This window comes from Tupaia chinensis, unplaced genomic scaffold (genome assembly GCF_000334495.1).
Source record: "Tupaia chinensis unplaced genomic scaffold, TupChi_1.0 Scaffold140355_1, whole genome shotgun sequence".
Lineage (NCBI taxonomy): Eukaryota > Metazoa > Chordata > Mammalia > Scandentia > Tupaiidae > Tupaia > Tupaia belangeri.
In genome coordinates this window covers 231,993-243,824 of record NW_006200232.1, presented here as the reverse complement: position 1 = coordinate 243,824, position 11,832 = coordinate 231,993, and the positions used below count along the sequence as shown (strand labels likewise).

General features: G+C 37.7%; 1 protein-coding gene across 3 annotated transcripts in view; it reads left to right on the top strand.

The window, feature by feature from the left end:
• The window catches only part of IQCB1 (IQ motif containing B1), a 54,897-nt gene that overhangs the window by 31,077 nt on the left and 11,988 nt on the right, over positions 1 to 11,832 (top strand). For all 3 annotated transcript variants that reach the window (XM_006162628.3, XM_006162629.3, XM_006162630.3), the window contains exons 8-12: positions 746 to 924; positions 2,684 to 2,793; positions 5,036 to 5,145; positions 9,196 to 9,338; positions 11,423 to 11,571. In XM_006162628.3, coding sequence (XP_006162690.1) covers positions 746 to 924; positions 2,684 to 2,793; positions 5,036 to 5,145; positions 9,196 to 9,338; positions 11,423 to 11,571 — 691 coding nt within the window. The remainder of the gene's footprint in view (positions 1 to 745; positions 925 to 2,683; positions 2,794 to 5,035; positions 5,146 to 9,195; positions 9,339 to 11,422; positions 11,572 to 11,832) is intronic.

Below are 11,832 nucleotides of genomic sequence, written 5' to 3'. Positions count from 1 at the left end.
TCTAAAAGACCTAGAGATCATGTATCAGGTGCCTCTCCTCTTCCCCTTTGTGTTGGTCATTTTGGTTAATTACTGGAAGATGGCGGTTCCAGCCAAAAAGAAGGCTATATCATTTAGCTATTAACCAGATACTATCTTGTGATTTTTCTCTTATAGCTGCCTTAAAGCTTTGAATCACCTATTATTTACAATTTCAGACATTTATCTTTCCTCTTCAATTTGATGGCAGGCTTCTCTGAGGAGAGGGCCTTTAGCTATTTTATATTCTCTGTTGTACCTAGTGTGGTACTTTGCACATAGTAGGGATTCAATAAATATTAATTGAGTTAATGAGATATATTCTTGGAACCACGCTGTATGGTTAAAAAGTGGTTTTCGGGACCAGCAGTTAGCGTAATGGCTATGTTGCTGCACTCCCATCTAGTGGACCGCAGTCCGATTCCCGGACCCAGTGGCTTAAACTCAAACTGGGCACGTGTGCGTGCATGCCCAAGATCCTGAGAAGAGAATGGAGGAGGAGGGCTTGCTGCGTGGCCGTCCTCCTGGGGGGTGATTTCTTGCTTTCTGTCTCTTTCTATCTTTCTGGCAAGCACACGCACCCTATAGCAAAAAAAAAAAAAGAAAGAAAGAAAGAAAACACTTCTTGGGTTAGGCCATAGTCAGGCATGAAATTACTGTGCCTTTATTTGTTGTGATACCTGTCTATCAATTAGTAATGTCATTTTTAAAAATTTTGTTCTCTTAGTGGCGATTTACTCAGAATAGAAGGAAAAGCCTTGCATTCAATTTTAGATGAAGTTGTTTTCAAGCTTTTATCAACTCCTAGTCCAGTCATACGAAGTACTACTACAAAGCTTCTACTGTTGATGGCTGAATCCCATCAGGAAATTTTGATTTTACTGAGACTAAGTGCCTGCTACAAAGGTAGTGCTTTTGTTTTATTGATGTTCTCAAGAGAAATTACTAGTGGTTTATTATAAACAAAATTCGGTCAGAAAAGTTAATAACCAAACTGCAGATAAAATCCTATCACAACAAATACTAATGCAGAAAAAAAGTATTTCTGTAATCAAGCTGTCTTCATGTCTCAACAGATAGCATGTGGGACTTTGTTGATATGGGTACAGTAAATATTTATACCCTCCCTGAAAAAAAGGTTGTATTCTAAATATGTCTGTATGGTAGTAAAATAATGACCAAAAAAATCAATTATCTCATCAAGACTAACTTCAGTGGAGAAAATAGAGCTGTGCTTGAGAGGTCAATAGGTCTTTTGGTCTTTATAGCAGTCAATAATTATTCTTAATTCCTTCGCTGCCTTTTCTCAAAAATAAAAACAAAATACATGTTTTACCTCCAAAATCAAATACATAAGTAAATAAAAAGAAATTTTGAAAATGAAAGGATTTCATGTAAGACTATCCTCATGAAATTAAAAAAAAAAACTTTTATTAAATTGAGCATTTATTATGTGTCAGACACTGTTCTGTATACTTACATGAATTAAAATATTCAGTCTTGGGCCAGCCAGTGGTAACGGTTAAGGCAGCTGGATCCCACATGGCCAACTGTGCAGTTTGATTTGTAGGCCTGGCAGCTTCAAAAACATACCAGGCAAGTGTGTGCATGCCCAAAATCCTGAAAGAGGTGGAGAAGGAATTGTGACAAGATCATCCCTCATGGCGGGGGGAAGGGGGGGGAGCTTTCACACTTTCTCTCTGTCTTTAGCAAGTACACACACTATCTGGCAAAATGGAAAAAAAAAAATTAGTCTTTATAACTACCCTATGGGGTAGATCATCTTATCTCTGTCTTATAGATACAGAAACAGAGGCATGGAAAAATCAGATATTTTACCCAGAATTACGTGATCAATGTTTTTCAATTGCCAAGTAAAGTTATATGTTAGCTCTGTCTTATTTCTTTGCTGACCAGAGCCATGCACTAATTATATGTTTTCTTATTCAACATAGTCAGGAAATGGATTTCTACTTTATTAAATATACCTATTAATGTAGAGTTATACTATATGAGAAAGATTAGAATATAGTTTGATGCATTTAATATTTAAACAATTAGAATGGTCTTTTACTTATGGTGGATGATTTGGAAGGCACTTTGGTAACGTAACTTGCATCAGTCATTACTGTGGACATTGCAGTTTTTTTAACCTACTATAGGAATAGAGAGGGAGAGAAAGTGCTAGTGATAAAACTCCAGCTGGTATCATGCCACATGTACATATTTCAATTCTGTAATTAGATTCCTATAGAGATAAAAGTATCCCATAAAGGAATTTTATCTTCAATCCTTTTCCTTTTATTTGACTTATCACTCAACCAAGAATTTATTCAGATCCTAAATAAGGAATTTTTTAGTTATTAATACTGCAAAGAATTCATGTCTTGAAGTGAATATAAGGCATGGACAAATGTACATAGTGGCTTCCCCCTTTATTTATTTTAAAGAATATCTTAAAGACCTCAACCAAGAAATCTTTGAGAAAAGGAAAAAGAAAAATCATGTTATTAATCTTGTAATTGTGCTCATCTGTTTTTCTTTTTTTTCTTTTCTTTCACTCATTTGTTTTTCAACCAGACTTTTTAACCTCAAGTTAATACTGTAGAGATAACAAAATAATATTTTATTGTTAATAGCTGTTCTCTTTGTTTTTCCATTTCAGGATTCAGAAGTCTACTAAACAAACAGGAAACTGGGACAGAATTTAGCCAAGAACTTAGACAGCTGCTTGACCTTTTAAGTCCTGAGGTCTATCAAGAAGTCGAAGAGCAGGTATTAAATTATAAAAAAATGTGCTTTATATTTGTTGACTGCATTTAATCTCAGTTTTCTTTAAATATTCATCCCTTTCTTCTTTTAATATCTCAAGCAAGGGACCAGCAGTTGGTGTAATAGCTATGTTGCTGGACTCCCATGTGGTAGGTAGACAGCAGTTTGAGTCCCTGACCCAGTGGCTTAAACTCATGCCAGACTCGTGTACGTGCATGCCCAGGATCTCTAGAGGAGAATGGAGGAGAGGGATTATGGTGTGGCACCCCCCCAGGGATTGATTTCTCACTTTTTGTCTCTTTGTCTCTTTCTGGTGAGTGCACACATCCTAGAGACAAAAATAAAAAATCTGAAGCAAAATGCTTCCCCCAAAATAGAAATATATTTAAACTTTCCTCTCTGCTATCCACAAACATAATTTCAGTCTCCCATTATATCTGTCTATAGATACCACTACATCAGTTTTTTTCAGAATTTCTCATGAAATCTCCATTACTGATGTTTACATTTGACTATAAGCTGTCGAAACCCTTTTTGGTTTTGTTTCTTCAAAGAAAAAAATCTGTTTGTTTGTTTTAATTTGCTATAGGGTGTGTGTTCTTGCTGGAGAAATATAGAAAGCGAGAGAAAGTACCCCTGAGGGGGTATGACCATGGCAGAATCCCTCTCTTTCAATCTTCTCTTGGGGTTTTGGGCACATACACACATGTGTTCATGAGTGTTTTTCACGCTGCTGGGTCTGGGAGTTGAACCACATAGTTGGCCAAGTGAGATCTAGCCACCTTAACCACCACGTCACCAGCTTTCCCAAAAGAAAAAAAAAAAAATTAACTCTTAATTGTAATAAATTGTATTTTTAGGGGCCAGCTAGTGGCATGGCACATGGCAGTTAAATCGCTGGACTCCCATGTGGCCAAATACAGTTCAGGGCCTGGACCAAGTGGCTTAAAACTCACTCCAGGCACGTGTGCATGCATGCCTGAGGTCTGGAGAGAATAATGGGGATTGCAGGATGATTTTTTTGCTTTCTGTCTCTGGTGAGCACATGCACCCTATAGCAAAACTAAAAAAAAAAAAAAAAACAAACTATATTTTCGGTTACCTGTGGCTAGCTAGCAATGTTTATTTTATCATTTTCTCTAGTATACTCAAAATGGTGGCTCCAAGTAGACTATTCCTACAGGAAGAGGCAAATAGCTTTCTGATTTCCAAATGAAGACTTTAAATATGATAAGCAGAACTAAATCTAAGATAACTAAAGATATTTTATAATTTAAGAGGAAGTGAGTACATTCTGTATCCAAGATCTAAAATGAAAGAGATAATAGAAGTATAAGCAGGAACCACAAAAAGAAGTCCAGTTAGACAGGAAGATGGGGCAGTGGGACTGGAAGGAAAAGAGCAAAGAAAGGGAATTCCTCACTTCTTTGTATGAACCCTAACAAGTCTTAGACTTATCTCCAGTATATATGCACCGAACAGACACAAAACGGTATATCCAAAGCTTATAGAACTAGACAGAGATTTGAGTAGCCATCTGCAAAAGATCAACAGAGATTACACTCTAAACCTAACTAGATTGAAAGCCTCTTCAATAAAAACATTAACATGTTAGCTCAAAATAGATTATAAAAGACTAGGCAGAACTATGAAATCTTTGGAAAGGGAATTTTAAGTGAGATTAGGGAGGAACTGGAGCTATTTAGATGATATCATGAATATATTCTAGAAACTGCCTAACTGAGCCTAACATACCACCTTTGGGAGCTAAGGTTTTGTACTTTTTCTGTCTTCTCTGTTCTACGTTTATAAAATTAATATTGCCTCCTACCCATCTTGTTAGAGACAGAGATTAATACTTGCTCTAGTCTGATATTTTAAGAGGTAAACTTTTTTTTTTAGTTGCCATAGAGCACATGTTCTCGCCAGTGACAGAGAGAGGAAGAGGAGAATGCACGCCACGCCGTACATCGCTCCCCAACTCCTTGCAGTGGGGCATGGTCATACCACAAAGCCTCTCCTCCTTTTCTCCTCCTTCATTCTTCCACCCTCTCAGGATTTGGGGCATACCTACATACACACCCAGTATGTTTTCTCAAGCTTGGGGCCAAGACTTGAACCACAGTCAGCCATGTAGGATCTAGCTTCTTTTAACCACTAGGATACTTGGGCCAGCACAATAGGTAAACTTTTTAAAAAGACTTTCTAGAAATGTCTCTAAATTATATGTGACATTTAATTTCAGAACCAACATCAGGCCGCTTGCGTGATTCAAGCTTATTGGAAGGGTTTCCAGACTAGAAAGAGATTAAAGAAGCTTCCATCTGCTGTAATTGCTTTGCAGAGGAGTTTCAGGTAAAAAAAAAATAAGGAAAACTATGATCTGATCTGAGATTCTTAATAGAGAACAGCCGAATGAAACTTAGCTTTTTTTTTTTCAGTTTCTTTTTTTTCTTTCATTCTTGTTCCATGTGTTTCTGAGTGCCAACACTTGTAACCAGATGTACTTTCAAAATGAAGAATGTAGTATAAAGAATCTGTTGTGTCAGATACACAGTCTTATCCACATAAGGTTTTTTTGTGGGCCATGCCTACAAAGGGAGCCAATGATATATTATTAAACAGTCAAAACCAACAGTTGTCATAATTCTTTGTAAATTATTATAAAAATGTGTGAGTATATAAAGGTTTAAGTATTTTAACCTGATTTTTCTGAGTAGTTATGACAAGCATGTATGTAATCTTTGCGATATCACATGATTTGTCACTTATCTTCGTTTCAAGAGGACTGAATATGAAGATCTAGCCTACTTTTCCGATATGACTAATTAATTCATCCAGTTTCCTAGAGGTGACAGAAAGAAGAAAAACAACAAAAATTAGTTTCAAGGTCATATATGACAAAGTAGAGCCATCTAAAAAGTGACTTTTCATGCAGTTTTACTTAAAGCCAAGTTTTGGCTTACTAAAATATAACTGGCATGTTTGAAGTCAATTTCTGTTTTTAAGAAAAACTATTTTAATATTGCAGCTGCATTTCTCAGTTACAAAAAAAAAATTCAAAATAGTTCTGGGGTTCAAAATACTATATTGTCACAGGATTAAAGACTGAAGTCATCCTGGCTAATTGTGTCCCTCAGTGGACATCTTTTTTTTTTAGAAAGAGATTTTTTTCTATAAGGGTGCCAGAGAAAGAGACAGAGAGAGACAGAAAGTGAGAAATCACCCCCAAGCCATGCTGCAGTCCCTTCTCCTTCATGCTTCTCTTGGGATCTTGGGCATGCACACACACACACACACACACACACACACACACACACACACCTGGTGTGAATTTTAAGCCACCAGGACTGGGACTTGAACCATGGTCCACCATGTAGGAGTCCATCAACATAACCATTACAGCATCTGCTGGGCCTGGACATGCTATTTTTCAATGAAAGCTATTCTCTTTTTTTGGAGAGGTTTTTTGCCATAGGGCATGGTCACACCTCAATCCCCTCTTCTCTATTCTCCTCTCAGGATCTTGGGCACGCACGCACACGCGCCTGGCGTGAGTTTTAAGCCACCAGGTCTGGGACGCGAACTGCGGTCGACTAAGTGGGGGGTCCAGCGACATAGCCATTACGCTAACTGCTGGTCCCTTCTCTTCCATTCTTTTGTTGGGATTTGGAGCATGCACACACATGCACCCAGCATGAGTTTCAAGCCTCTGGTACCAGGACTTGAACTACAGTTGGCCATATCAGAGTCCAGCAACGTAACCATTACACCATCAGCTGGTCTCAATATAAAGTTTTTTTTAGTGTGTTTCATGACAGGTATGAGGGAAAAATGCTTGACAATCACTTTTGAAGATTTGTAAATCTAGTTAGACAGATGCATTAAATAAATAGTACTCATGAGAGGCAAGAATCAGCCATCCAACATTGGTCAAGTTAATTGCCAATCCTAAAAGCTATTTCTTAGAAAAACAGTAAGAAGGCATTTCTGTGGTTAAATAAATTTGGGGAATACTGAATACTTTGAGAATCACAGTGTATGTGCTATACAGAAAGAGTCTGAGATACTTTTATCTGGTGTACTCGGTGTAGTTATTACATATGGAGTCTACCTGCTGTCATCCTCAGCTGTCTGCCCTCTTTCATTTAAAGATACCATACCTTGAACTCAGACCTTTAATATTTAGTCCTACAGTAGTTGCTAATTTTGCCCATTTACTTTTTTTTAGTACTAAAATTTTATTTAAAAGTATCCCAGGATTACAGATTTTACCCACTTATAAGTAAATCTATGGATTCTAATTAATATTCTATTTTAACATAGAAGTTCCATTGCTATCCATTTTTCCATCATCTTTTTATCTAATTGCCAGAGGGTGTGTGTATGTGCTTGCCAAAGATAGACAGACAAAGGAGGAGAGGGAGAAACCACGCCCAGTGGAGCATGGCCATGCTGCAATCACTTCTCCATTTCTCCTTCTCATCAGGATTTAGAGCACGCACACACAGAAACCTAGTATGTTTTTCAGGTTATCAGGACCAGGATTCAAGCTGCATTCAGCCATGTGGGAATCCATCTCCCTTCATTAGGCTACAAGGCTGGCCTGCCACTCCTTTTATCAAGTAATAAAACCAGGTCAGATTTAAGTATTTTCATTAAAAATAAGCTGTGAAGTGGTTTAAGTCTCACATTTTGTTTCAATTCTGTTGTAATATTTTGAGTTTGAGATCCTAGAACACACGGGGATACAGTTTTAACTTCTAGGTTCTGTTTAACTTTTTAATTTCAGTTTTACTCCAGGCTTTAGCACCTTTCCTTTGCTGTTAGTTGCTACAGTTTATGCAAATGTCTCTTGGTTTCTTTGTACCTGGCGTCCTACAGTGGGTATTTTTGTCTCTTTGCAGTCAGGTCATTTTTTCAGAGTAATTTCCTCCTCTCATGCTTTTTTGGGGGAAATTAGCTGCTCACCAACCATACTTAAAAGTCCTTATTGATGAGCATTTTTCTTTAGATTCAGCAAAAGGCACACTCTTATAATCATATCATTGCTAAAGCATTTCCATAGGGGTTTCTTTTTCACTGAATCCTTTCTAATGATAAGAAACTTTATTTTCTATTAGCGCTCTTCCTCAGGAAGGTTTTCTGAAGCAGCTAATAGCTGCTCCAGTTATGTTGGGGAAATGTTATAATTTATCTACTTCTACTGTAGTGATTAAATTAAGGTATTTTATTATATTCGTTTGATTTCCTCTTGAAACTGAGCTCCATAAGCGCAACATGGTATCTTTCAGCTGCCTTCCTGAGACACAGTACCAAGTAGGCGGCGAACACTCAGATGAGTGTTGAGTTAATGAGCAGAGCCAAGCATTCGCTTTGCCCATCAGTGCATATGGGACTCCTCAAATTCATGCTTCTTATTCTAAGTTAGAGGAATTCCTGGAGAGTTCCTGATACTTTGGACTATAATGAGATGGAGAATGAGAGGAAAAAGGATTTCAGTGTGACCCTTACCACAAAATGCTATAAAAATCACTATTAAAATATTAATGCTTTTAGTTATTTTTCTATGTAAGTAAATGTAAATGTTTAAGTACATTGTGGATCTCACTCTTCTATATCCAGATTTTGTTTTTACCTGACATTAGGTTGTGGATATAGTCCCATTTCACTGCAGATTCTTGGAAAATTCTGTTTTTTCATAGTTTATAGAATCCCATTAAGTGAAAACCAGTATTTGTCCAACTCCCTGTTGTGGGGCACATAGTTTATTTTCATCTTACTCCTGTTGTAAAACTGAAGAACATCCTTGAACATTAATTTTTTAAAGACTGTCTCACTGGTCATGGTCCTCTGGCCTCAGTCTTCTGAGTAGCTATGACCACAGGTACGCAGCACCATGCTCAGCTCCTTGAGAAAGGATCCCTTTATATTGCCCAGCCTCAAGTTTGCAGCCTTCCTGCTTCAGCCTCCTCAGTCACTGGGATTCCTGGCACGTGCCACCACAACCAGCCTTTAGCTTGGACCAAAAATGAAACAGGCCTCCTGTACATCTTAGCAGGGTGTATCATTGTAGCTGAGCGTAAATCTTCACATATGATTCTTTCCTAAGAAAATGATTATAAATGGAATTAATTGGTCAGTATTTTAAGGCTTTTGATACATACTTCAAGTATTTCTCCAGATTTCTGATACCTATATGCATATATTTCTCCAGAAAGGTTGTACAGTAGTGGCACATGACAACTTATTTCATCAAATCCTAACAACACTAGGAATGCTTTTAACTTTTTTTCTGTCTGCATTTCTTTGATTACGAGTGAAGTTAAGCATTATTTTATATATTTCTTGAATGGACATGATTTATGAAAATTATGTAGAAGTCACTTACTGTTTTTGTCACAGAGCTAAACAAGCAAAGTTACTGCTGAAGCTAAATAGGCAAAAGGAAGAAGAGGACCTCAGATTACATTTGCATCTTCAAAGACAGAGAGCCATGAGACTTTCCCGAGAATTACAGCTGAGTATGCTTGAAATAGTTCATCCAGGTGGGTGGTGTCAACTTTATTACTCTAAGAATATTTAGATTATCTTTTAATGAACCAAATTTCCTAGCTACCTCATGGTTTCTTTTTTCTAATTTGGACCTGTGCCTTGTTTCTCCATTTTTCAGATAAACTTAGTTTATCAAAAAAGTCTAAAAGTGACTGTTTTTTTTCTAATTCAAACTTATTCCTTGATGGTGAGGAATCTCCACCAGTTTTTTTTTTTTCTTATCTTTCAGAATAATGTAGTGAAATGTAAAAGTTAATGTTTAAAGATAGTCGTCAGATATAATGAAAGCCCTTGAACTTACATAAGGAGTTAGAATATTGTTCCATTCTGCCATGAGAACTTCACTCATTCCATAGAAATAACTCTGTGACATCTTCTTGCCACTCTTGACAGATTAAGGTAAAATTAATAAAAAAAGTATGATCTGGGAGATCTGAGTGGCTCCAAGATTATTTTCTCATTCCTTTACTTCCTTTCTTATTGCTGATTTCCAGGATCCTTCACTAGTCCCTTATTTCTCTTCCTTTGCCTTAACTGTAGATGTTTTCCAGGGTTTCATTCTCACCCCACTATTTTCATGTTACTTTTCCTAGGATATCCCATTCGTAACTATAGCTTCATCTATCAGCCGCATGCTTAGCTAAGTGCTAAGCACTCTCAAATCTGATCTCCATCCTCACTCTCTCATAATCCCTGTGTAGAATAGCACTGCCCGAGAGAACTTATTATTTTTTTTTTTAGTTTTTTTTCATAGGGCTTGTGTGCTCACCAGAGAGGCAGAGACAGACAGAGGGAAGGTAAGATGGCCATGCTGCAATTCCTTCTCTGTTGGGATTATGGGCATGTATGCACACGTACTCAGCATGATTTTCAAGCTGCTGGGTCAGGGGCTTAGATTGTGTTGGCCATGTAAGAGTTAAGCACCTTAACCACTGTGCCATCTGCTGGCCCCCAGTAGAACTTTCAATTAAACCACATGTTCTACATCTACGTTGTCTACTATGATATCCAATGGCAAGCAGTACCCACTGAGTATTTGAAATGTAGCTAATGTATGGAAGACCTGAATTTTGACATTTTACTTGATTTAAATCTAAAAGCCACTTGTGGCTAGAGTCTGCTGTATTGGACAGCACAGTTCTGTAGCTAGCTGCCTATTGGGTAGCTTTACTTAGATAATCACAAGCATCCCAAAAGCTAAAATAATTTTCTTGCCCCCTTCCCCACTCCCTACTTTCCTCTTCCAGTATGTCTTAGTACCAAAAATCTACTCAGTTCTTTCTCTCTCTTACTTCCACATCCAGTCGGTCATTAAATCCTATCAGTTTTTTATGTTCTGTCTCAAATATACCCCTTCTTTTTTTTAACCACTGCTTCCACTTTCTACTGCCTTATTATATCACTGATCTACTGTGAACCCTGGCTATATGCCAGTCACCTCCTCAAAGTAAAGGGAGAGTAACCTCTATAGGCGATTGAGTGACCAAAGAGAAATTTGGAAGCACAGAGAGTAAATAACACTTGTACACATTTTGCCCTTTCCTTCTGGTGATCTGAATAGTCATCCTAACCATGTACTCCTAATTTTTTTAACATTTGTTTATTCTATGAGGGTGAGAGACAGGCATCTCCAGCAGGGTCTTCATGCTACAACCAGAGGTAGCCAGCCCAAATCACTGGCACCTCTGTACTCACCCACAAGACAGGGAGGCCTCAGAATGTGAACCTGGGCCCTTCTCAAGTAGGGCCAGCACCACAGACCATTGTGTTGTCATTGTGCCACCATTTGGCCTCCTTCAGTATTTTTTCAAAATGTTTTTGCTGCTGGTTTTTCAGCCTTTGTCACTTCACCCTGTCACAAAAATATTACCTCAGTTCTTTCTCTAGAGAAGCTGCATAACCTGGAAAGTTTATTTCTGAAACCCTAAAACCAGTGTAAAATAATGTAATTGGGAAAATTAGTGAAATATTGAAAAAAATTAAAGGACTACAAGATCATTATTACCATTTTCCCAATTTCAGAACAAGAGAAACCATAACATTGAGTATGTTATAATGGCGTCTGTCATCTTTTTAGGTCAGGTCGAGAAACACAATCGGGAAATGGAAGAGAAATCAGCATTGATTATCCAGAAACATTGGAGAGGGTACAGGGAAAGGAAAAATTTTCGCCAACAGAGACCATCTCTCACAGAGTACAAAGCAGCTGTCACACTTCAAAGAGCAGTGAGTCGGATATAATAAAAAGCTCTGGATTAGGAAGCAAAAACATAGTTTCAAACCTGTGTTTTTGTTTTATCTGCTATAAAGCTTGGTCAAGTCATCTAGCTTTCTGGAGACTTAGTTTCTTCTTTATAAATAAGAATCTCCTGGGACCAGCAGTTGGTGTAATGGCTATGTCACTGGACTCCCATCTAGTCTACCATGGTTCGAGTCCCGGACCCAGTGGCTTAAACTCATGCCAGGCACGTGTACGTGCGTGCCGAA